This window comes from Rhynchophorus ferrugineus, unplaced genomic scaffold (genome assembly GCF_030347505.1).
Source record: "Rhynchophorus ferrugineus isolate W39M unplaced genomic scaffold, kcgeb_rfMv2 rfM3, whole genome shotgun sequence".
Lineage (NCBI taxonomy): Eukaryota > Metazoa > Arthropoda > Insecta > Coleoptera > Curculionidae > Rhynchophorus > Rhynchophorus ferrugineus.
The window spans coordinates 1,422,078-1,446,893 of record NW_027472582.1 but is presented as its reverse complement, the minus strand read 5'-3'; the positions used below and the strand labels follow the sequence as shown (position 1 = coordinate 1,446,893).

The 24,816-nt window shown below is 33.4% G+C and overlaps 1 protein-coding gene across 2 annotated transcripts in view; it reads right to left on the bottom strand.

The window, feature by feature from the left end:
- Mhcl (Myosin heavy chain-like) overlaps positions 1-24,816 on the bottom strand; it is a 366,371-nt gene that overhangs the window by 297,831 nt on the left and 43,724 nt on the right. For both annotated transcript variants that reach the window (XM_076398159.1, XM_076398158.1), the window contains exons 3-5: positions 21,735-22,279; positions 13,429-13,607; positions 7,274-7,455 (exon numbers count right to left, since the gene is read on the bottom strand). In XM_076398159.1, coding sequence (XP_076254274.1) covers positions 7,274-7,455; positions 13,429-13,607; positions 21,735-22,279 — 906 coding nt within the window. The remainder of the gene's footprint in view (positions 1-7,273; positions 7,456-13,428; positions 13,608-21,734; positions 22,280-24,816) is intronic.

Genomic DNA, 24,816 nt, shown 5'->3' with positions numbered 1-24,816 from the left:
ATAGATAATAGATAAGTTAAGATATCGCAATTTAGCTTTACAATATAACAAATGTGGTAGATAATTTTACCTATTTTACCAATAAATTTACGAATATCGCGGGCTATTATAATTATTAGCAATAATAGGTTTTTTTGAGTACCAATATTTGTTAACAAGTATCAAAAAAATATGAGTTCATATTTGGCATTCGCCATATGGCCCAAAAATATCAGATTTTTGCCAACCACTTCACATTTCATTGCACAAAATAGAGTTTAATCTTGTGTTCAATCTGCCTTATCTACCCTTGAGTAAAGCCCAGTACACATTTCCTCCATGCAATGTTATTTAGGTTTATTAATCAAGTTAAATATTTGCTGCGGGCAAAAATTAACAAAACAAAAACCCTTCATAAATAGTATTCTCAAAATCATATCGTCCAAACATATCAGATTGGCATTATCGGATATGTACTTTCATCGATTTGCAAGGAGAAATAATGACATAATGGCTTACGACTATTTTTCGTTAACATAGTTAACGCTAACTGACTTGGCTTTGCTGTTTTTTTTCCGAATAATCGAGATAATGTAATTTTTAACTAGGGAAGTATTATTTTCTCATAAATAATATGTGGATAGTCGGACTTGGTGATTAATTGTGAACGTCATTAGAAACCACGACTATATTATGAGCTTGAGTTCCTTGTGAAAAAACTGTTTTGGCTTTTCTTTGTAGTCAGGATATTTTAGTTCCAAATGCCGCTGCAAATTTGATGATTTCATTGATACTTTTGGGAGTTCGACGTTGCAAATTACAACTGAAGACGAATTAATTGTAATCTTCAAGACATTGTCGAATCCGTGACACCTTTTTCTTTTTTTAAGATTAAATTACCTATTCAGCGTACGCCCGTTTATTGTAATCAATATTAGAACTTGTACTTGTCTATACTAAATCACTATCACTCAACAGTTTCTTGCGACCAGGTATTTTATTTTGATAGCTCCGTACCGGCAAATGGATAACGCTGCTGTAGTATCCTTGATGGCAACAATGCAAGATATTAAGAAACTGAGAGGCAGTGTCAAATTTAACCTTTCCAGCAAAATGCTTACACGAAAAATATGGAGGAAGTGTAACGTTATAATTCATATATTCAACATTACGCCTCGTTCCATATTATGATAAGATAAAATATAAATATAACTTAAACGGTTTAGTCTTATTTTAATTCTCATTTGGGGTAAATTATATGGCTCGGTGAATGGAGGTAAAACGAAATGAAACACTAGTTTTTTTTACACGATGTGACCGTTATTTATTGACGTTATATAAAAATGTGGAAAATAAATATATAAAACGGATGACAGCGGTGTTACCTGGAGGCGAGACTTGAGCAGTCGATGGTGGCACATCTGAACTGAGCGCTGATCAATGATTGAATGATCGAAAGTACCCTTCAATAATCTTCCAGATAAACGTCTCGGGGTTGCCAGATATTCGTTATCGGGTGCTACTTGTCGCTGATGGCACCCCGTCCGTGTTCAACATCTGGTATTATATTTCTGGGTATATTGTAGACCGTTATTCCACGATGTAAAATTCGACATGCCTCAAGGTCGCTACACCTAAAATAACACTGAGGGGAATTTTTGAGGAATCAGCAAGTTTTTCTCCCCAATTTGGAGAAATTGACTTGGATTGTTAGAGAGTAATAGATTATTACCAAAATGCTGGTAGGTTATTTTACTAACCCGCTTTACTAGTTTGTTTTTCAATTTAAAAAAATATCGATATACCCGCGAACACAACATATCGATACCAAACTACGCCAAAAATTCACTTGATGTCCGGATGGAAAAAACAAATGTCTTCCTATTCCAGTCCTATTTTTACCCGCAAAAATCATGTGATAACCGAAAGGAGAGGTTTGGGGAGAAATACCAAACCGAAAGTTCGATAATCTCCAATAAAAATCTCTAGGAGTTTAATATCGATATTTTACTATGCAACTAAAACTTCGATACTCTCATTTAGAACTAGTGTTGGGAACAATCGACTGAAATAGACTATCGACTGTTTAGTAATTGACTACTTTTGACTATCGACTGTTTCAGTCGCTATTTTTGGCCCGACTGATTTTACTACTTTTTGCCAGTGACTGTTTCAGTCGCTATTTTCGGTCCGACTAATTTTGTTACTATTTACTATCGACTGTATCAGTCGTGTACTTTTAGTTACTATTTTTGATTCTTCTAGTTTCATTCGACTGATTTTTAACTTCTGGCTCTGGCGTCCTAACCACGTACTCGAAAAAAATGTACCCAATTTATGGTTACATAGATTTATATGTAATATATATAGTTTTATGATTTTTTTGATAGATTGCTTGTAAATAACAATACACTGTATATTGTTATAGCAGCATTTTGGAACAATATTTTTCAAGATTCTTAATGAAATAGGGTGAAAAGAATAAAGCTGTGAATGATAAATAGTAAAATACTTTTGACTGTTTTTATGGCAATAATAGATAATATTTCGATTACTCTCTCGATTTTTGTTAAAACATATTTCCGTTCAATAATAAATAAAGCATTTACTTTATTTAAAAAAAAGCTCTATTAGTTATTGTGCGATCATTTTTAATTATGTCATGAATTAGTTTTAATTTCTATGATATACCAATTATGAAATGATTACTACATATACTTAATATGTTTAATTTTTATTTAGTATTTATGCACAAAACATAGAAGAATACAAACATAATTCTCAATATTTTGAGGTATTTATGGTTATTGTATATCTTTAGTTTTTATGTTTTGTTTCAGTTCTGTTATATTGTCTATATTTATTATAGTATATTATTTAAAATTAGCAATTAACATATTAAAACACGATAAAACATTTGTGGGGTATTATTTCAGTCAATAGAAAATTCCATTTCTTTTTTCGGTTCCACAGAACATTCAAATATAAAAGTAATTAATTTTACTTCGTTTAAAAGGAAATTATTAATTGCAATTTAATAGTATTCAGTAATTATTTATTTCCTTTTCTTTTTTAAAGTTTGTACGTCAAGGAATATGTACATCTCTATCTCGCTTATACTTCGTTGGAAAATATAAGCACATATAAAATTAACTGCTCCAAGCAATTATCTCCGTCCTTTCCTATCTCACAGATTATACAGGGAACGGTTAATACATCTTCGTCAGGTATCATGAATTGAAACAAAAAAAACCGTTGAACCGTGCATTTGCATTTAGTAATTACTATTTTCAGTCGGTAGTTTTTTGACTATCGACAGTTTTGAGACTGTCCACTGTTTCAACTGTTTTCAGTCGATAGTTCCCTACGCTATTTATCGATATTTCTTCGGCATTCCTAGTTTAGAGAAGTAATCCATCGCGTAATATCGAACAAAAAATCCAACCACGGCAATCCGAATCAGTATTTTTTTTTACACAAAAGAAATGCCGCGGACGAAGAGACTGGAAAAATTCCTCTTAATAATTTCCCCCGACAAAAACAGTTCCCAGCAAAACCAGAACTGGGTGGTGGTTCGTGTGGCGTTCGTTGCATTCTATCGATCCGACTTCGGAATGCAATAAAATGATTAGTTAAGCTGGAACATGTTTCACTTTACAGGCCGCGAGATATGGTCGTTTTGTGCGCGATTGCGAACGAATTGAGATAGCGACGTTATTATCGAATGTCTCGGCGATGGGGTCGACGATAAATCTGACGTACTGCGTGGCTGACTATAATATGTCAAAGTAAGGATGCCGAAAAATATCGAAGTATACGTTGTTTTGGCATTTCGCTTGTTTTGTTAAGTTTTGTGTAATCTTAAGTTTCTAGGGTTTTTGCTGGAAATATTTTTATTGTGTTGCAGCTACACTGAATATTAGTACTAAAATCTCCCAAAGAAAGAAAAACAATATAATGTGGGATTCGCCAAAAAGAAGGCGCCTACATATATGTTAGTATATTCCAGATTAAATTTATGAAATGTATAAAAACAGTAAAATTGTTTTTTTCAATATAAACATAATATAATACAATTATTTCAAAGATGACTGTTAGTCTAGAAATCATTCATAGACAACTAAGCTGTAGCTCTTTAATTGTACATCAAAGTCACGCCTTCAAACAATGTTAGGAAACAGAATTTGAATACTATGAACATGACCCACGAGGTCTAATGGAACTACCAGACATCACTTTTAAGAGAATACAATTTCTAAAAGCATATAATAAAATAAAGACTTCTTATTTCAATTTGTGTATAGACATATAGATAGATATCCAAGTTAGCGGTTTTATATCCGAGGTTTACTCGAGATATTTCTCCACTCTTCGTCTCTCGGACAACAGATGTATTGCCCAGAGGCAGTCTCCACATAATCAGTCCAACTCGCTTATTCCTGCGGGTCTGTCCCCTACCCGGTTCCAGGCCAAAAAAGTAGATAGATATTTCCAAAAGGAACATAAGGCCTCCCTTGGCAAGGCGCTGATAAAAAGAGTGTAAAGACAACAAGAATTGAAAGAAAAAAGTAAAAGTTAGAATATTATTTGATTAGATTTTGTTAATCATAATATTTTTTTTAATAATTTATTGCACATATATTGCTCTTTATGCTAGAAACAGGAATAGTTTTATTCCTTGAGCAGAGTTAGAATATTCGTTCAAGTCCAAGAGGGGCTACCATAGAAAATGAGTTAAATGTTTCTACTGTGGTTTGAAAATCAAATGTTAAAGAACTAGGGGGAACCATCAGTTATCGTTGTGGACAATGCAGCAAACCGATGAGAGTGGAAACAACTAAAGGTGTGTATATATAATTAATAGGGGATAACTGTAGACAATTGTATTGCAGGATGTGAAAGATTTGTGTGAATAGATATGTGTGTAATTGTCTAATTATTAGCATTAGATTCATAGTACAGACAAGTGGTAATAGAAGAAACTGAAAAGAAATATTGTGAAATTAAAAGGACTTGACAAAGAAACACAGTAACGGAAAGAAGACCTAAGGTAAATATGCTTTTTAATACATTACTTGAATATACAATTGTTAATTACGTAGAGTAGGCCTCCAGAAGATACTACTACATAAAAAAACGCTCCTAGCACTTTACCTCATTGATGGTGTGGATCGATATTTTTAAAATAACTATATACCGACATTTCTCTCCGCAGCCGCCATCCCTACGTCAAAGCTGTTTCGTGTCATGCGAGTTTTATGTGTCCTGATCCCGAATTTCGAACGCTCTCGCTTCCTATCATGCATCAGTGAATTATTATTATCGAAAAAGTTGAGAAAATAAATGTTATCCCAGGGAAAACCTATTATGGAAAAAGTTTTATTATTATAAAGAAATTATTGAACCTCCAAAGATATTGATAAACGCATCAAGAAAGCAAAAAATAATTTTCGGTTCTACAACAAAACAAACCAAAGAATATTGCCACCAAACTACTTTATATTTACTTTTTCTCCATACATATGATCTGTGTTATACATTCTATAAAAAAGTATTGAATATTGATCATTTGAAAAGCCGGCCTAAAGAACAGAAGTGCCATTTTTGCCCCTGAAGTGTTTCGATGTGACTTGTCAACTGATTGCTTGGCAATAATCGATTGCCAGTTCGCCTTAAGTACGTTTTACCATTCAGAAAATTGGTCAAGTCTCTGAAAATGTTGCAGAAGACATAGAGTCAAGTCGACTTTTATTAGAGATAACACTGTTAAACTGAATGAAATGACAACTGCCAGCGAATTTCTTAAAAAATCTAGACTTCAAGCAAATAAAATCAACTCTGTATCATGAACTTGTCTGATCAAAAACTCAACAAATCCCATCAGACAAAACATTATTCTCTCCATGTAGCTTCGTCTAATTAAATTATCCTTCCAAAACTCAAATTACCACTTCGGAAGCCCCACTTTCTAATAAGAATAAATTAAAATACAGTGGCTAGACTTCAAAAAACAATTTTAGTTTTAAATATGGAGTATCCAAAAGCTACCCGCGATTGGAATTACACAGAAAACACAGCCTTTTTTTATGGAAATGGGTTATGTATGGCAAGGGATGTTGCGAAGCTCCATCGAATATCTGAAATAAAATTCTATCCGAATTACTATAACTTTGGATAGGGGCGTATATAAGGGGGATGAGCGAGCAGGCAAATAAAAGGAATACATATTACATAAAAATATTGAATAATGTAATAGAAGCGATAGCAATATTGTTTCTGTTTACTATAGTTTATAATAATAAGATGTTGGTTTATCTGTCAATTATAAACATAATTCTTATCGCTACATAATCAACGAAAAACTGCACGATGACCTTGAACTATTGTAAAATTAGAGCAAGGTGGAAGCTATACAGCATGGAACATGGAAGAGAAGATTGAAGCGAACCAAACCACACAAACTTATATAGTGTATAAGTTTTTAATCTTAGTAATATTTAGCTTAATTTAACATTATTTTTAATTTGGTTTTCATATACTGATGTATTTTCCATTATTCATCTTGCTTGTGTATTGATACAAATACAATAATATAATAAATAAATATGTAAATTAAGATTGTACTAAGCATAACTAATATAAAATATAATAAAAATATATACTTATAAACCTTCAAAACAAGCAATCACTCATACGACTAATTATTTTCCTTTTCTCGCGTTTCTATCGAACATTCATGACAACCGAACCAGATTCCTTGATTAAAATTCCTTACAATAAACGAGCAACAAGATTCCTTAGGGCATAAACGGCAGCATTAACAGGATATTAAAGAAATACAACGTCAAAGTCATCTTTAAATAAGATGGGAAAATATCTCAGGGGTACCCTAAACCTCAAAAAAATGGGAGCTCCAATCCAGTTAACAGCAGATCATATAAACAAAAATTTTCAGTAGGTTCTGCTATCATTACACTTGTTTCAATGAATCTTTCATAAAAGCTTGATAAAAGGAAAATAATTTATTTTCTAAGTACTCAATAGCAGCAGGCTAGAGAATCCAATAAACCATTCCTGCGAAATAATCTGAATTATAACTAAAGCTAATAATGTTCTTCTCTCATTTCTATCACTATACACAGAGAATGACGACAAACAGGGTACCATTTACTAACACAATCATTAGTACAATATTTAAATAGCAAAGTAACTAAATCATATTATCACCGGCTAGACGACGGCAACAGCCTAACTGTTGTGAAATGGTAAATAGAAAATAAAACACGTGACTCACCTTTAAAGTGACACTATCACCAGACGCCTTTATCATGTCGATAATTTCCTCTCGACTCTTATCTTCAACAGGTACTCTATTGACCTCCAACAGCTTATCGCCAGGCAGAAGACCCGTTTCATTGTTGTGCTGAACCATCGTACCCGGTTCGGCAAAAATGACGGCCCGCATGCTCACACCACCTACAAAACCAGAACGATAAGACCGATATTTCATTTACAAAATCATCATTAAGCAGTTTACAGTACGACCAAGAATAATTAGAAATGCTTTGCACCGTGAGACCGTGAAAGTTTTATGAATTCATAAAACTAATATTTAAATAATGTAGGATATAGTAATTAAAATAGATAGCAAATTACTAGATTGTTGTTCAATATAATTTTAATTAGTGCAGTGGTAAAATAACTGATGACAAAGGTTTAAAATCTATGAATTATATTAATCCTATCTTCCAGTAGATATGATTAGCACAATTTCAATTTACAAATCAATTTATCACTACTACTCTGTTGTATTTACATTAACGGACAAACAAGGTGAGTACGATATTAATCCCAAATAGGCCCAAATTGGCTTTATAATTGAACTAGCTACCCGCCCCGGCTTCGCACGGGTGTAATGCTGATACTAAATTAAATACACTACAGAAAAAATATGAACGTTGTATATATAAAAACATAGCGGCCCGCTCGGACTTTGCACGGGCATAAAATATATATGCCTATGTCACTCAATGAAAACATGATTAAAATCGATCCAGTATTTTTGGTTCATTCATTACTGCCCTTGGCCTGCACGCATTAAATTTGGAGTAAAACAATTCCTCTTCCCCTATACTTACTATGAAGATTTCCTGCTATCTTTGGAATATCTAAATTCATACAATTTTTATTACATTACACATTTTTAAACGCAAATTTTAAATTTGTAATATCTCCGAAAATATTTGTTTAATTTACATGCTGTAAGGAACCATATTGATCTATATTAATTCCACACTGTATTTAAGGTACTTAATTCGATAAGGATTAATGCCGTATTGCTTAAAATAGCTTCGTAAATAAGCCATTTTCTCACGTAAAAAGTAAACAATAAAAATGGTTAATGTGGGTTATCCCTAAAAGATAAACATATACCATCGCGGACTTTTTTGTAGACCTTTTTATGGTGTACAATACTGTAGTACATTCATTTGATCTAACTCGGAGGGTTAGGCAGCGTTTTTGCTAATTGCTAAATAAGCCTAAAAAAATAGGTTAATTTACGACATCACGTTAGAAACCTCTAAAATTAGCAATGTTGCCTTAGTATATTATGCATGTATTATACATATAAACCTTCCACTTGAATCACTCTATCTATTGAAAAAAACCGCATCAAAATCCGTTGCGTAGTTTTAAAGATTTAAGCGCACATAGGGATATAGGGACAGAAAAGGCGACTTTGTTTTATACTATGTAGTGAAGATAAACCAGTCTCTTTAATTTTAGGTCAAGTTGAGAGTATCGCAATGCAATTTTTTTTATTAATCCTCTAAAACGTCAACAATCTACCCATGGGCAATACGTCTCATAATATATAATATGATTTCAGTTATTTTATATAACTAACATACCCAGACCTGTAAAAGATCACTTCACTATGTGATCTAGTATACAACTTATAATCTAAATCTTATTCTAGATACTATACTATACTAACTTATTATAAAGTCTATCCTAACTTATTGTAAAAATATTCTAGCTTATTCTAGAGATTATTAAATCTCACTCTATGTGTCTATTAATCAATTCGTATGGCAGTTTGCGTTTGAGCCTACGCAATTCACTGTCTTCGCGCGCATTTAACTGTTTGGCGTCTGCATTGGGATGCACTAATAGTCTTTCAGAGTACTTCGCGCTAACATCCCGAATCACACTCGATATGGGTTCTATGAGGATATCGCGCTGAATCAGTTTGTTGAACACGTAATATGAGGCATCGACGATGACTCGTAACACTTTATTATGGATCCTCTGGAGGATATCTATGTTAGATTTGCTAGTAGTAACCCACAGTTCAATACCATAGGTCCAAATGGGCCTAAGAATTGACTTATACAGCAAAACCTTGTTATCTAATGATAATTTAGATTTACGCCCTTATCAGCCAGTACATTTGGTTTAGTTTAAGGCCAAGCTGTTCGTGGTTTGTAACTATATGTTCTTTCTATGTCGAACGTCGATGAAAATGCAGATCGAAATTCCCAGATATTTAACGTTGTTTGCTTGCGGTTCATGATTATTAAATTTTACTTTACTGAGGGACATGTTCTTTTACAAAGGGTGAATGGCACATGGATATATTTTGTCTCATTTGTTTTAATACGCCACATTTTCAACCACAATTGGACTTTGTTAACATGAAGTTGAAGGTGTCTTGTGGCTGATATAACGCAAAATTAACATGGACAGATTTGGAGCTATTAAGCTATATTTTCTAGTCTATAGTCTATTTGTATATGTTGACTGCTACTTGTACTTTTTCTACAGCTTTAGGCAGAGATATTTCATTTGCCTTGATAAATGTGCCGCAGGAAAATGTTCCAAGTACTATTTCTTTTGTACTCGGGATATCAGGCAGTGCTCCCAAGGCACCACCTTACCGAAATAGGTTTAAGTGTTAAGAATGCTCCTTCATGCAAAACTCTAAATTTTCCAACTTTGGTGAATCTGCTCCCTCAAAGACGAGTCCTTTTTCATTTTCATCCCAAACTTATTGAACTCCCTAGTATATAACGTTTTTATTTAATAATTTGTTTTTACCAACATGTGTTAATATATAATATAGAATTTATATGTCAAATAGTGGGTCAAATTCAAATTAAATTTACATGACATAGAAACGTGAAAAAAATAGAATAGATTCACTGTAATCAAATGTAAACAAAGACAGATAAAATAGACCTCAGTTGCAACATGAAACATCCATCAGTTGAAGCTAATACAATTATCAAACTTGTGTTGATATAAAAACGAAAAATATGCGGAAGAACAAGAAGAAATACGCTTAAAAATACCAGAAAAAAAAACAAAATCTAGATTAAAAATAAAAGTGAAAAGCATAGAAGAAGCAGAGCTTCCCTCGTTGAGATATATAATGACACAACTATTAAGAATAGATTAAAATTGAGAATATAAACTCTCACCAGCTGAAACAATAGATATAATAAAATAAGGAAGTAATAGGTAGACAAGAAGATATTTCGGACAAACAACAAGGAACAAAACATGACAAAAAGAATGGGAATACGATGAAAAAAGGATAGAACAATTATTTTAGCACTAACAATAGAAATACTACAGAATAAGAAGGATGGTAAGAAATTAAAGAGGAAACAAAAATTATAAGAACGAACTCAAAAAAATGAGTACAACAAAATATTAATGAACGATGACTGCAAATATAAAACAAAGGATAGGATATCAATATAGGAAAAAAACTAAATAATGAAAAACATAAAGTAAGAATTGGAAACACTTATCCACGCGAAAGAATCTTGAAAGATTCTTCAGAAGCTGCTATATTCTTTCAAGAAGTGTTAAACCAATTATTCATTAATAATTAATAATGATGTTTGAACATGATTTTTATTTTTGATATTCTTCTGATATTGCTAACAGCAAAGATAATTCTTCTTCTTTCGAAAGCTACTCTAAATTTGTACATGAACTGCTTTCTTAAATGAAATAAAAGGAAAGTTTGCAAAATAAAAACAATCTTTTTATTTTTCCAGTCTTATTAAAGGCGTTTTTGAACTAGTATGTGACCTAGCTAGCATATGACCCAAGAAATCCAAATATCGAGCAATTAACTCGGCTTCGTCAACAATTCCCAACGAAAAATCCACTGGAGATAGAACAGAAATATCCCTTAAACCCCCAGTATAACCATTTCATACACTTATAAGACTTAATAGTACAACTGTTCCCCCTTTAATCTTCGAAAGCGTGTTCTTTGTTGAGGGTCTCTGGCAAGAACCTACCCCTGTTCCATGTTCGCAGATTTAGTCAGATGGGGAAGCAATTATGAGCTTCATAGGAATGCCAACTCCATTCCTGTATTTCAATAAACTGCGGTTTTGGTTAACCATTTTGTGGTTATCGTCTTATATATAATACTAGAAACCCATTATACGAGTAGCTTAAACTTTCAAAATTACAATTACAAAGGAAATGAACAATTTCTTGGATATAATTTCACTCAATAAAAACTGCCCTCTGTGTTTTTAACAAATGATTGCGTTTTACGTTATATAACGTAAATAATATTACACTGTCTTTTCAACAATATCTCCCACAAAATAGAGATGGAATAGTAATAATTCATACTTTATATTTTATATATATATAATGTTTTGTAATCTATCTTAAAGAAGCATAGTAAGAATGTTTAGTTTAATTTCGAAAACACGAAGAAAGCCATCATTAGGGAACATTATCAACAAAAATTGATGAAATAGAGTAAAATATTCAAAATTCTATTTGTACAACTTATATATGATAAACCGTTTTAACAAAAATACTTTTAACAGACTATAAAAAAATTATAAAACAAATATAATCTATTTGTGAACAAATGTTTCATCAAATGGGATCCTGCAATTAAAGAATAACGGAATCAAAATAAAAATTCGGTCGTTAGGCCATTATGTCAGATATGATCTGACTCTCTTCACAACAACCACCGTGTAACAGCCTAAAGTAACTGTTTATTTTTTTCTTCTAATTACGTAAGCCAGATCAAATCGTATATCAAAACATGTGAACGTTTCAGCAGCATTTTTATTTAATCTAATGATAACGAGAGAGATTTATTGAGAGCTCGACCGATAGGTAACACGGTCCGTTTAAACTTACAAAACGGTACCAGAAAATACCTAAGTATATTCGTCAAAATGTTTAGCCAATAAATCAATGTTCATTGTTGACCTTAATGTACCTGATGACATGAAATACTGGTTTTACACAAGCTATCATTGCAATAAGGCAAAGTGCATTTTGAAGAAATGCCTTTTATACAACTTTCTCCACAAGTACAAGCTTCTTTTTATATAATATTGGAATCAAAATTGATAATTAGTTAAACTAATATAAAAATATACGGTAGCAAAAATTGGATCTAAAATGTAGTCATTGCCAAAGGCTCATATTCAAAATAGGATCATACAGGATTTAAAATAAACGTTAATCTACATTCCATACACAATGTAGTAACTTTTTAATAAAATTAATTTGTGTTCTAAATGTTCGCTTACATATATATATATATATATATATATATATATATATATATATATATATATATATATATATATATATATATATATATATATATATATATATATATATATATAGATACAAGATCATTCCATTAAAAAAAAAATAATTTTTAGACTAGAAACTAAAATGGAAAGCTTTAAACCTGTGATCATCTAAGTTTAAACTTGCTATCATATGAATCATGCTTATTCTATGTTTCAAACAATCTGGTCCTTTCCTCCATAAAATGAAAAGGTCCTTGGTTAAAATAACAAATATAATGTATAATTTCTAGCCATATAAACGTCTTCCAATCGATCTACCAAGATTTGATACTGAGTAGTTTGTACTCAATATGGCAACAAAAGGTATAAACAGATCTGTACTGAATTTATTGTAATTTCTTAGTATTGCATTTAAAAATCCTCACTGTTGAAACAATTGTATTTATTCCAACACATAATGTTAATACTTTAAAGCAATAACGGTACTATTTAAACTCTTACAGAACTTTTAACTACTTTTATACTTATAAGGATTATCCTTTATAATTCGGGATTGCGCTAAACTAGTGGTACCATTTAACAATTAATGATTTTGTCAAAAAGCTTGACTGACGATACATATACTCAATATCGTTTGACGTGCTGATAGTGTGTTTAGAAATTACTAAAGTAAAATTAAAAACTCTAAAAGAAATCATTATTTCCGCAAATACACAAAAATATACTCATAAGATTCAAGTCACATCAGTTCTGTATTGTAATATACACACAGTACCATGACCACCACAAGGAATTTTAAATGAACAAACCAGCGAATCCACGTTAAAAGCAAAAAAAGAAGACTTACCTTCTAGGGTGTTACTGCCTGACCTTTCCAAAACCATCGCCCGGCGAAGAGAAAAGCCGAAATCGTGTCTTGGAGGTTTTTGTCTTTGTACGACTAGCACTCGCGGTTTCGGAAGAATCATTGGTACTATTGCGGGAAGAGGTAGGTTAACGTCGTCGAAATTAGCTGTTCTAGACCATCTGAAACAATGAAAAATTTATCGTATAGTAACATTAGTTCCCATTCTCATAGCTGGTTTTTAACATATCTTGAAATTTCAAACAATTCCATTATAAATTATCTGGTAATAAACCAGTCTGTTAAGTTATTCCTATGTTTCGATAAGTATGACACGATTTTACGATTTGATGCCTCATCCATAGTGACAAAACAACGCACAAATTTTTTTTACAGGTTTAAAATCGCATTAAAATGTTTTTTGCTGGATTATTAGAGAATTCAGCAAATATTAAGCACACAGCTTTTTGTAATTCATTTTTAGATGACAGTGTACGAACATATTAATAGACACATAGGGTGAGATGTAATTATCTTTAGAATAAGTTAGGATATACGTTAAAATAAGTTAGAATAGCATCTAGAATAAGATTTAAATTATAAGTTGTACAGCAGATCACTTACTGAAATGATCTTCTATATGTCAGGATAGTTATATTATATAACGGAAATAATATAATAATACTTATTGCACACGGGCAGATTGTTGAAGTTCTAAGAGATTAACAAAAAGATTATATTGCCTAATGAAAGCCCTAGAGCTTCATATAAACTTTATTCATTCATATCAGGCCTATAAATTAGTTCTAAATGATTTTTCCCTAATTTGAAGCTTTATTGGAAAAAATCGGTACAATGTACAGAGCACTGTCCATCGACAGCCGCTGCTTTTCTATTCTTTCAAGTCAGTCAGTGAGGCTTCAACATGAAGTTGGTTACAGATGTACGCGATGCGTTATAACACACAGACATCTATTATAAATCCTGTAAAATTAATTTATAGACATAACTAATGAAAATGTTTCGTACTTAAAAACGGACTATTCATTATCTTGTTCAAACTGCCTACTGGCAATACTTGTGTCATAACTAACTATACGTTCACAAAAAATACCATTTTTAGAAAAATAAATGTTTCTATTTTCATCCGTCGTATTAAATAATCGTAATATTTTCCGTTTGTGGTATATCACAAGTGTAAAGTAGATAAAGCATTGGTTCCAGTACACTTCCCTGTGGTAAACCTGCTTTAGATTATTTTATTGAAGAGTAAGCTTCTTTTTGACTCTAGACTATGGTTGTAATGTACGATTTTAATAGTTCGGTGTGTTGTTTTGGTAGCATTTTCTGTAGTTTATGAACAAGGCCTTCATGCCAAACCTTATCGAAAGCTTGTGCTACTTTCGTAGGCTTTTTCAATAACATCTGTTATTCTGTGGACCTGAATCTAAACACAAGGAAGTGTACTGAGACCAATGCTTTATCTACTCTACACTTGTGATATACCACAAATGAAGAATATTACGATGGCTACCTTTGCTGATGATACTGCGATTATAGCTGTCGGGGAAAATAGTAAAGAAGCCTCACGAAAATTACAACAGGCAAGTGACAATATAAGTAATTGGACACAAGCTTGGAAAATAAGAATTAATGAAAGTAAATCTGTATATGTGCAGTTCACCTATGAACAGACCGTACAAGCACCGATAACATTAAATAATACTCATCATTCCATATAGCAACAACGCTAAATATCTCGGAATAAATCTCGATGCAAAACTTCGCTGGAAGAAACATATAAATAAGAAAAAAAAAGCACAGGAATTGAAATATAGGAAAATGTGGCTAATTGGAAGAAAATCACAATTATCAGTACATAATAAATTGATATTATTTAAGCAAATATTGAAACTATATGGACATACGGAGTTCAATTATGGGGATGTTCTGCAAAGAGTAACATAAATAAAATAAAAATTTTTCAGAACAATGTCCTGAGAGGTATTGTGGGTGCACCCAAATACTATAGGACTGATTATCTACATCGAGACCTTCAGATACCAATAGTCAGTCAAGAAATCAGGAGAATTGCAGGGGGGCATGAGGAAAGACTCCATTCTCACACGAATATTGAAATATTGCAACTATTGGATACCACCAGAACAGGACACAGACTCAAAAGAATCAAACCATCTGATCTGGTGTAGTGTTGTGTAGTGAGGTGCATATATTAAAAAATTCAGCAGTGACATGTATAAACATTATTTCACCAGAGACTGAGATAGGGCCGATGAGTCCTCCTAGTTATATACCTAGATTTAAGTTATCATAAAGACAAATTGTAGGTTAGATGGAAACGACTAGTAACAATATATTAATTAAATAATAAAAAAAAAAGTATTAAAGAATCCTGAAAACATATTTGAGGCATTTGAACAGCTGACAATATGCAACTCTGTTTTAAATTTGCTTATGACCTGAAATCTTTTAATCAAGAAACAACTCGAAAATGTTGAAACAACGCAATCGAATGATATCCTTGTGTCTGCGTCCTTGGATGTTGGTAACTTATTAAAAATGGTAAACCTTAACATTGCTTGAACTCCACCTGATATTAATTTATAGAAAGAAGAGAAACACGCGAATGATAATAAGGAGTAAGATATACACAGTAAGGACGGTGAAGTCTGAAATATAGTAATTGACGAGCAACCCATATATTTTAGTTATTCGTAAATTACGGCCAGAGATATTGGAAAACCAAATATCAATCAAATCGGACTAAAATTGCAACTAAAAAATAATTATCGCTATTGAGGCCTTTGTTTAGTTTGTTGCAAATATGTATGCATATGTTTTAATCGTTTCTTTTAATAAAACATGTATTATTTAAATCACTTGAATTGAATGGTTTCGACTTGGTTTCAATTAGTTCACATCAACGAATGTCTGTAATTCAGTCTTAAAATAATGTTTTTTATTTATGTGCCGTTATATCAGCTGTATACATCTGACGTACCGACCTCAAATACCTCTACTGTGGTAGCATATGCTGACGATACGATAAAGGCTTATCCTCCGATAAACCTTAAAAATCATGAACTCTCACAAGCAGATCATGTTAAGTATCTAGGAATGCATCTGGATCGACGCTTAACTTGGAAGAAACATATACTAATAAAGCGTAAACAGCTTGGGCTTAAGCTTGTGGAGACCGCCACGACCCTTTAGGCCACCACCAATTCACCATCAACAACTACAAAGGTTGGCAACGCCGGTGGATTGGTACCATGCAGTTCTGGAGTATAAAAGGCCATCACGACGACGTCTCGCTCTCTTTTCTTATCACCGTCCCCCTGTAACAGTACCACTTCCACAGCGCTACCGTACTTCCTTCACCTTAACTTAATATCCTGTCCATTCTCCCATCGCCCACATGTATCAATCGTAAGTTAGAATAAACAACTTTGATTCAATCAGTGTTTTTAGTTCCCGTGCAAATTCCTTCCAAAGATAGTAGTGAGTGTTCTGATAAATGATCGCAGCGGCAGCCACACATTTCGACCGACCGACCGACCCGACGAACATTCCTACAAGCTGAACCAGATGTATTGGCTTATAGGGAATAAATCAAAATTTTCTTTAGATAATAAGGTATTGCTGTATACATAAATTCAGTAGTGCAGTAGGAACATGTACTATCGAGCTGTCGGGTACTACTGCAATTTCAACAAAGCCATCCTTCAGAGATTCCAAAATATAGTGCTACGTGCATATTATGTGAATAACAACCTAATTCAGCGCTATATCCCCTTGAAAACAATAACGAGTGTGATGCAATAAAGTACCAGTATAAAATAATCTGAAAGAGTGTCAGTGCACCAGAATGCACTTGTGAGACAATTAAACATGCGCGATATCAGTGAAGGTGGGTAGGTTAAAACGTTTAAAACTATCCAATCCGATTAATAGATATGTAGAATAGTTTTAGAATAACACTGAGTAGTATTAAATTAAGTATAACACTAGTTTATAAGTATCTACAGATTACTTATTAAAACGAACCACCGAATCTTCGTATAACATAAATCCCACCAAATATTTATTAGAGCTGACCTACCGACCTCAAGAAACTCTACTGTTGCAACATATGCTAACGATACAGTAGTTTGGTTTGGTCAGCCACAAGAAACCTCCAACTTCATCTTAACAAAGTCGAATTGTGGTTGAAAACGTGTCGTATCAAAGCAAATGAGACAAAATCTACCCATATGGCATTCACCCTTTGTAGAAGAACATGTCCTCAGTAAAATTGAATAATCATGAACTTCCACAAGCAGATAACGTTAGATATCTGGGAATGCATTTCGATCGATGTTTGAGGTGGAAAAAACATATAGTGACAAAACGCAAACAGCTTGGGGTTAAACTAAACCAAATATATTGACTGATATACTGGGCGTAAATCCAAACTATCATTAGATAACAAGGTTTTGCTGTATAAGTCAATACTTAGGCCCATTGGTATTGAATTGTGGGGTACCACTAAAAATAGATATCCTACAGAGGTTCCAGAATAAAGTGTTGCGAGTCATCGTCCATGCTCCATATTATGTGTCCAACAAACTGATTCAGCGCGATATCCCCATAGAACCCATAACAAGTGTGATTATGTAACGGAGTGTTAGTGCGAAGTACTGTGAAAGACTATTAGTGCACCCCAATGCACTCGCCAAACAGTGAAATGTGCGCGATGACAGTGAAGTGCGTAGGCTCAAACCAAAACCACCATACGAACTAATTAATAGACACATAGAATAGATTCCAGAATAAGTTATAATAAGTTTAGTTGAATTATAAGTATCACTTACTGAAGTGATCTTCTCCTGATGTCAGGATGGTTATATTATATAACTGAAATCATATAATAATTCTTATTGCCCACGCGCAGATTGTTGGCGTACTAGGATATTAATAAAAAAAACTTATTGTCCAGTGGTAGATTGTAGAATGATAAGCCTAACCTAACGTTTTTGCCTCTACATAAGTAAAGTAACATAAACAGATTATTTTACTGTTTTAAAAATATATCTTCATACCTCTAGCACCAAAACTTACACCATATTTTCCGGTTTATCTTTAATCCTATTAAACAAATAAAAGTGTAGAAAATCGCATTCCGATATAGGCTACGATTAGACCAACACTTCTACGGTTTCGTGATAGAGGTCAATATAAATTTAATTGAGCTTTAATGGACCTGTATATGGTTTCACATTCGACATTAGATAGGGAAGTTTATTATCAAGGATAGTGTGTGAATCCAATTTTGTCGCAATATATCATGACAGATAAGACCTAAACGATGCGGCCAGCTCGCTTGTTTATTGTACGTATAAAGATGGGTTACCGATATCGATGGAATAAATGTCACAAATTGTTTATTGTACTTATTGGCCTGGCACGAGTATCTGTGATAAGGAAATATTTGTGGAATATCAACAATTTATTTCTGAATATTTTTAATTATTATACACTGTTTTTTATGGATCATCTTTTACTACTATTCTGATGAAACCGTCAGTGTAGAATTTGTACCCACAAAAGAATAAATAAAGAAATGATGAAATCGAACGGAGCAAGATCCGGGTTATAGGATGGACGTACTAACTCTTTTGACCATTCTCTCTTATCATTCATCCAGACAATAAAGATGTTCAATTGTCATGATGGAAGAAAAGGAATTTCATACGTTTAAGTTTCATAGCGATATTACGAGATGAAATATGTCGCCTTGCCTCTATCTATTTAAAAATTTCATCTACTTTTTCAGTGTTTAATTGGTCAGAATGGTGTGAAACATATTATGACACTGGTGTTAACTAAAACACTCTTAAATAAAAAGATCTCCGAAGAAAAAAAAAACAATATGATAAAAGGGACTTTCGAGAACTTCCATTTTCTAAGTACAATAACAATAGCAAACGAATGACGCGACCTATAACGAGGCCAGTTTGATAAGTCAGTCATCTACTGTGTCAGACTAGTATGAGATTTTAAACAAACTATTTTATTTATTATTTTATAGTCTTTATAGGCAGACAACCTAACAAAAAACAAAAAAGGAAAAAAGTTGAGTAAGCATTGTAAAGTTCTAGTCGCCCAAAAGAGGTCTTCACAACAGAAATCCTCGATTAAGCCTATGAAATAATATTGGACCATCGAAAAATTAAATTACGTGAGCTGACTGATGCTCTAAGCATCCAAATTGAGCAGATTCATCACATTTTACACGAATATTTGTGAGTAAAACTATCACTGTCAAATAATATTCATAGCTTTTGGACAGATGAATATCTTATCTGTAAGGTATCTTATCTGTATCTGTATCTTATTTTGAAGGAAAACACCATGACAAAAATTCTTAAATTGAGCTATGAACTGCTAACTCTTCCAGCATATTCTCCAGAATTTTTTTTCTTCTAGCGATTTTTCTATGATATTAGTGATTCGATGGATCTTATTAATCTTGGAATATTGGTTTCAGAAACCAAATATATGATATATAGGATGTTTTTCATCAATGATTGGTTTTATCCTTTTCAACAAAAGCTTTTCAAATAATTGGAATATATTTAATAGTGATATTGGCTGGTTACTTCAGCCACAGTTGTGGTTCATATCGTAGCCTGAATGAAACATTTATTAGGTTGATAATTTTAATTAATGCTTTTCTTGCAAATTTGTATAACGTTTCGAACATGTCATATGTTAAAAGGTAATATGACGTCTTGCTAATTTGTTTTTATTGCTTTTTTAACTTTTATAGTGACAAATGGGCATTTTATCCTTTTCTGTCCAATGACGCAGGGTAATGATTTTAATAATGACGTCATCCCCTGCATGGGATTGAAATATTCTCTCGAGGTAGTCTGTAAATCTTGTCGCCTTCTACTGATTATTTCTGACCCAGCTTTTATACCGGATTCAAAAATGACTGACACCAATAGATGTAAATATAATGTAAGAGCATAAACTACAGACGATCTTGAGCAGCAAATCCGAATTATAAATGAACAAATTCGGTCTGCTGTAAAAGAAGCTACCAAGACATAAAGAGAGAAACCAGAATATGAGGTAAATCACCCCCTTAAAATTAGGGAATTTAGAGAAGAAAGGCGAAAAGGTAGAAGAGTATGACACAAAACCAAAAATGCTGTAGACAAAACAATATTTAATATATTTAGTAATTAGACGAAATCAAACGATAATGTAGTAATGGCCACAGAAATTGACAACAACCTCAATCCTAAATTGGCTCGTGGAATTGATCATATTTCACCTGGATTATTAAAAGGGCTGCTACGAAAAGCAGTAATGATATTGACATATATATTCAATACTTGTTTGAGACTGAACCATATTCCAGAATGTCTTAAGGTTACTTGAATAATTATGATTAAAAACCTGACAAACCGGCAGAATAAGTTGGATCTTACATGCCTATTTCGATGCTACCTACGATATCAAAATTAATTGAGAAGCTACGTATTAAACCATTTATAGAAATACCAGATTTCCAAGTGCACACAGTAACAACGGTTGTTGAAAAAACATTCGAAGAAAAGAAACGCTGTCCTGCAATATTCCTGGACGTCTCACAAGCTTTTAACCGGATATGGCATTTGGGATTAATCCACAAAATAAGCAAATTGCTGCCGCGGAGTTACTGTCGACTGCTGGTATCATTTCTTTTCGAAAGAAAATTCAGAGCCTTGCATGAAGGAGAATTCACAACATTTAAAGCGATTTCGGCAGGAATTAAACTTCTGACTACTCCTGTATCTGCTCTATACTGCTGACATACAAACAACAAAAGAAAATATGTACCTTTGTCTAAGTGCAGAAAAAGTGCAAGTAACAATAAACAAGATCTACAAATGGACTAGAGACTAGAAAATATAGATTAATAGCTCCAAATTTGTTCATGTTGATTTTGCGTTGCGGACCAAAAAAACTAATTTGGACCAAAGAGCTGCATGATGACCTCGAAATCAAATGGATATACGAAGTGGTCCAAGACTTCAGAAGACTGAAGCGAACCAAACCACACGAACTTGGATAGTGTATAAGTGTATTCAAAACCTTAATATTAATCCCGTACTCGCCTTGCTTGTATATTAATGCAAGTACAACACTAATAATAAAGTAAGTTGTAAATTAAAATTGTACTAAACATATCTAACATATGATGTAATTATTACTAAAGAGATGCGGCTAAAGATTGTTGACCAGTTTTAACTTACCTGTGAAATCCTTGGGATTCTCCAACTGGACTTAACGAAAACGGTGGCGTCGCGAAAGAACTATTAGTCGTGTCGGTGAGACTGTCGGCACTCGGTGACGTAGAGGTGATAACCAACAGCTGAGTGCTCATGCTCTTCACGTTGAAGCCATTCTGACCGGGCACGTTCTCGCACATGATCAGCTCGTTCTGCAACGTGTTCCTCACCAGGTTCACGTGATCGGCGACTTCGTGGTGGCCATTGTGGCCGTTCTCCTGCGTCAAGGTAACTTTGGGTGTCTTCAGTATACCCCGCTTGGGGGGCTTCGGAGGTAACAGTGGCACATTTTTTTGGTTGATCGAGTTGAGGCTCGTCTCCGAACTGTCCGATTGGGTGTAGGCACCGTCGAAATGGCCGAACTGGTTCGGGGAACCGGGAATGGTGGACACAGGCGACTCGGTACGGTCCAGACTGGCCAGGAAGTCCGCGGTGTAGTCGGCGGTGATGCCGGATGGAAGCTTTTCTTTCTCTTTACGCCGTCCGCGAATTTTAATCGATCTACGGACCTGAAACAAAACGGGAAAGGTTAAAAATAAAAGCAATACGCGTTGGATTTTATTTCAAATGCATCAAGAAAATTGGTGAATATCCCTAGCCACTGCCCCAATGTTCCTCCTTGAACCTTCACTACCCCTTTCATAAACACATACTTATGTCAATTATATGAGAAAGGACATTGTCCTTATTTCTTCATTGGGTCCAAGTTCTGGGGACTTCTCCACTCTTACCATGACCGCAAACACATATATACCGATGACTAAATCAAAAATCATCTAAAATAAATATTGTGGTGGACAACGGGTACTCCCTTTCGAGCTCCCTGAACAAGGTCTAATACTTGTTGACCACTGAACTCAGTTTGATACTCAAAGCCCTATCCTACATTGTATCTTTCAAAGAATGGCTAATCCCTACCGATTCCTGAAATGCCATCGAATGTTTCCTGGAACAAAAATTCTACCATCCCCTGGTCACCCACTCGCTGTCAAACTCTTTATCTGAATGACTACAACTCTAGTGTGGATTCCTTGTCACGTTGGCCTAGCGGGGAAGAAGCCAAGTGCGATACTGATTGACTTCGAGCTCAATTTTGTGACCCTGCCCTTACTTTAGTCTATCACATACTGGACGACCTTCCACAACTCACCCAGATTAGAGCTGGTAGTACGGACTGTAAAATATTAAGAATACCTTAGCAGAAGAAAATATAGACAGACTTCTCGAATTTCTAAGGGAAATCGTTTGTCTTCATTGCTGATATAAGCTGATATAAGATAACCATCACCACTTCTATGTGTGGTTCGTTATAGTTGTGTTTGTTGACAGGTATTTGTGTCCATTTTTAAAATATACGTACACTGTATTTTATTATATATTTATACTTTTATACTATTTTATACTTTTAGTCCCCCCTGTTTGTGTTATTAATTTTAATTTATTTATTAATTCTATATATATATATATATATATATATATATATATATATATATATTAAAGTCTCCTTTTACCAACTATGGGTTTATCTGGGCTGGGCATAAAGTTTAACGTGGGCTCCGAACCACGGGACTCAGCATTAAGCCTACCGACTGGCGAGTGACCAACTTTAGAAATCATCCCAGAAGACATCCGGTCTTACCCAGTCTGGTTACTGGCGTGACTGGGATCATTTTGCTTATCGCATTTTACACTCTTGCCTAGAACATTCACAAATTTTAAACAATCACAAACATAAATTTACGACCATGCCCCATGCAAACATTCATAAAATGTAACCTCCATAAAACAAACCAGCACGTTAAAAATTTTATTATTGAATGTTTATTGTTATGAAATAAATTATTTATTGCGCAATGTAAATATTGCTATGTGCGTATAATGACAATTTTAAATTACAAAGTAGACTTCAGATCGAATTATGCTGGTTTAAAAGTTATAATTATTTTTAAACGCTCAGATTTTTAATTTTGTTATTCCCCAAAAAGTGGGTTTTAATATTTAAATGAAGTTTTAGAATTGCAAGACTTATTGGACGAAAAACCAGTTAAATCTTTTAAAGAACTTTCTTAGTTTAACAATTATTTGGAGACATTTGCATGCGATGAGAAAGACCCAAAAGAAGAAAAAATGCATCTTGCCCTAAATATTCTACGATTTCTTCAGCTCACATTCAGACAGTAGAATGAGCACTGCATAGCTAAGACGACTCCTGTATCTGCTCTATTCTGCTGATATCCCAACAATAAAAGAAATAATACTTCGAACATTTGCCGACGACGCAGTTATCACGGCAAAATATATATCTCTGCCTAAGACTATAGAAAAATCACAAGCAGCAGTCAAAAAGATCTACAAATGGACTAGAGACTAGAAAATACAGATTAATGGCTTCGAATCTGTCCATATTAATTTTGCGTTCCGGCGATATGACAAAAACCTAATTATCACTTAAGGGATGCCGATTCCTCAAGCAGAATCAGTTAAATACCTCGGCATACATCTCGGTGGTAGGAAACATCATGCTAGACTAACCTCAGAGCAGATTAGGTAAAAATCGTTTAATTATTTTTTGATCACTGTAGATCGATAAAACAATTTACAAAAAAGAAAATAAAGGACTCCAAATTCTTTATACTCTATTAACACAATGTATACCTAGTCTAGGATAGAAAACCAAGATAAAATACCATGTAATACAACGACATCCTACTACCGAGGTCTTATATTGTGAGTCATATAGGGAAAAAGTACAAAACATGACAAACAGAGACAAATAAAAAATTCCCATCGGCACCACAAGTCTGCCTCATCACTCCACACTAAATATATTACACTTAGTCATATAGTATAGAATATCAAATAAGTTCTTAAATACATTGCAGATTGCCTCAAATTTATTCATTAAAACACACTCTCTGAGTAATTACCAGTTTCTATCATTAACATACGTCTTGGCAAGAGAAAAAATTATAACAAAAGTACCATAAATACTGTTTCTAAACGCATAAGAAAACTAATTTGATGCTTATGACAAAAATAATGGTTT